This window comes from Geospiza fortis, unplaced genomic scaffold (assembly GCF_000277835.1).
Source record: "Geospiza fortis unplaced genomic scaffold, GeoFor_1.0 scaffold371, whole genome shotgun sequence".
Classification (NCBI taxonomy): Eukaryota; Metazoa; Chordata; class Aves; order Passeriformes; family Thraupidae; genus Geospiza; species Geospiza fortis.
Genome location: NW_005054597.1, coordinates 325,502 through 327,576, shown reverse-complemented (window position 1 = coordinate 327,576; position 2,075 = coordinate 325,502). Strand labels below are relative to the sequence as shown.

At 62.2% G+C, this 2,075-nt stretch overlaps 1 protein-coding gene across 1 annotated transcript in view; it reads right to left on the bottom strand.

Annotated features, from left to right (window-relative positions):
• ADGRA2 (adhesion G protein-coupled receptor A2) overlaps positions 1-2,075 on the bottom strand; it is a gene marked incomplete at its 5' end in the record, with an annotated part of 8,347 nt that overhangs the window by 638 nt on the left and 5,634 nt on the right. Inside the window, 6 exon segments of the mRNA XM_031064491.1 lie at positions 5-422; positions 664-753; positions 1,120-1,265; positions 1,355-1,478; positions 1,847-1,977; positions 1,980-2,024. Coding sequence (XP_030920351.1) covers positions 5-422; positions 664-753; positions 1,120-1,265; positions 1,355-1,478; positions 1,847-1,977; positions 1,980-2,024 — 954 coding nt within the window.

Genomic DNA, 2,075 nt, shown 5'->3' with positions numbered 1-2,075 from the left:
AGTGATGGAGGAAGATGAAGAGCCCCAGCGCCACGGCGGTGACGCTGTAGAGGCAGCTGAAGACGATGCCCAGGTACCAGCGCTGGGACACGGCCATGGCGCCGAACGTCCACAGGGCCACGTACAGGGCGTGGGTGGCCACCAGCGCCCAGAACTGCACCCGCAGGGAGTAGACACCGTCCCCCTCCGGGCAGGGTGGCCCCGAGTTCAGCGTCACCGAGATGGAGCCAGAGTCTGTCAGGAGGTCACCGGCGGCCCCCAGCCGCGGCGGGGGCTCCAGAGGCTCCGGGATGTCTTTCTGGTGTGAGGGGCGGCACTGGAGGCTGAGCCCGGCACAGAGGAAATAAATCCAAGTGACGAGCAGGATGAAAGCCACGGGGACGTAGAAAGCGCCCAGGCTGGGCCGCCACACCAGCCAGCAGCTGTGCGGGAGGAGAGGGGCTCTGAGTGGCCTGCAGCTGCTCAGAGGGCACCTCTGCCCTCATGGCAGGGCTCTGTGGAGCTCTGCCGGCTGCCTGGACGATTTTTTCCCAGTAACTCCCAGGAAAAAACTCACCGATCTTTTCCCAAACTTCTCCAGATTCCCAGTGCCGCCAGTTCCCTGCCCCAGCAGAGGGAAGCCACCCACGTGGGAGGGAGGAAGGGTCGAACAGGGACACTTACTAGGGGTTGTTGTCGTGGTAGTTTTGGATGTTGACAGCTGCTGTGATCCCACAGATGATGAGGGGGATCCCGCCGGCGATCAGGTAGAACCTGTGGGGAGGGGAAATGTCAGCGCACACCTGGAGAACACAGGAGAGCACAGGATGGGTTCATCCAGGGGAGCAAATCCCACCCCAGCCCCTTGAGCCTCTGAGGGCCTGATGGGGATTTTGAAGTTATTGATGAACTTATTTTGAAGTTTATGATGAACTTTCATTTCCAGAAGGAGGTGAGGCTTTTTGTTCCAGAGTGGATGTAAATTGTTATTGGGATTAGGCTGATTAAGAAGGAACTTTTGATTGTGTTTATGATTATGCTGCTGGGGGTATTTTTGAGGTTGTTGGATAGAAGAGGGAATAGGATGGGGGTGGAGAGGGTTGCTGGAGGTGCCGGGGCAGGGGGCAGGGGTGTCTGTACCGCAGCATGGGTCTGGGGGCTGCCTGGGACGTGTCCCTGTCCGGCTGCTGCGGCGCCTTCCAGGTCAGCTCCTTGTAGAGCACTCGAGCTTTCACCGCCATCCAGAGCAGCGTGGAGAGGGACGAGTAGTGCAAGATGATGCCGACCTGCGGGAGGAGGCGGCGGTTGGGGTGGGGATGCCGCAGCCCCCCGGTGCCCCGGGACCCCGCGGGGCTGGGCGCTGCCCGGTACCCACGGCCTGGCACACGGCCCGGTAGCCGGTGAGGGTGATGCCTCCCGCGAAGACGGCGGCCGTCATGGCGATGTGGAAGCACAGGTTAAGCAGCATGTGCCAGCCCTTCCGTGGGATCAGGATGGTGCTGCAAGAGCAAGAGCACAGAGGGCACCTGTGAGCTCCTGCCCGGCCCCAAGAGAGCCACAAATGGGGGAGGCACCAACAGCCTGCAGGGGATGTACGGGTCCATTTCTGCACACAGGCAAAGGAGCAGGACCCAGGGCCACTTGCTGGGCAGCACATTCCCTGAGAATGTGCTCCCTGACTGTCCTGAGAACCCCTGTCCTAAAGGGCTGTGTCACTGCATGGCCATGCCCACACACCTTCTGGCTTGGGGAGAAGCACCTGGGGAGCTGGGGCACCTGGGGAGCTGCTCCCACTGCCCACAGAGACACCCAACCCAGCCCAGCCCAGCCCCCAGAGCAGCAGCACAAGCACCGGACACTCCCTCACCCGTGGTGGACGATGTAGGTGATGATGGTGGTGAAGAGGCAGAGCAGCAGCACGGCCGTGCAGGTGTACATGGCCGGGTGCAGCACCTCCACAGCGCCTTGTGCCTCGCTGGGGAACCCACTGAGCTCCTGCACAGCACAGCACAGCCCGTCAGACCCCGCAGCAGCAGCCCTGTGCCCTGATCCCCCCACCAACACCACCCTCCCTTCTCCCCCTGCTGCTCTCCCCC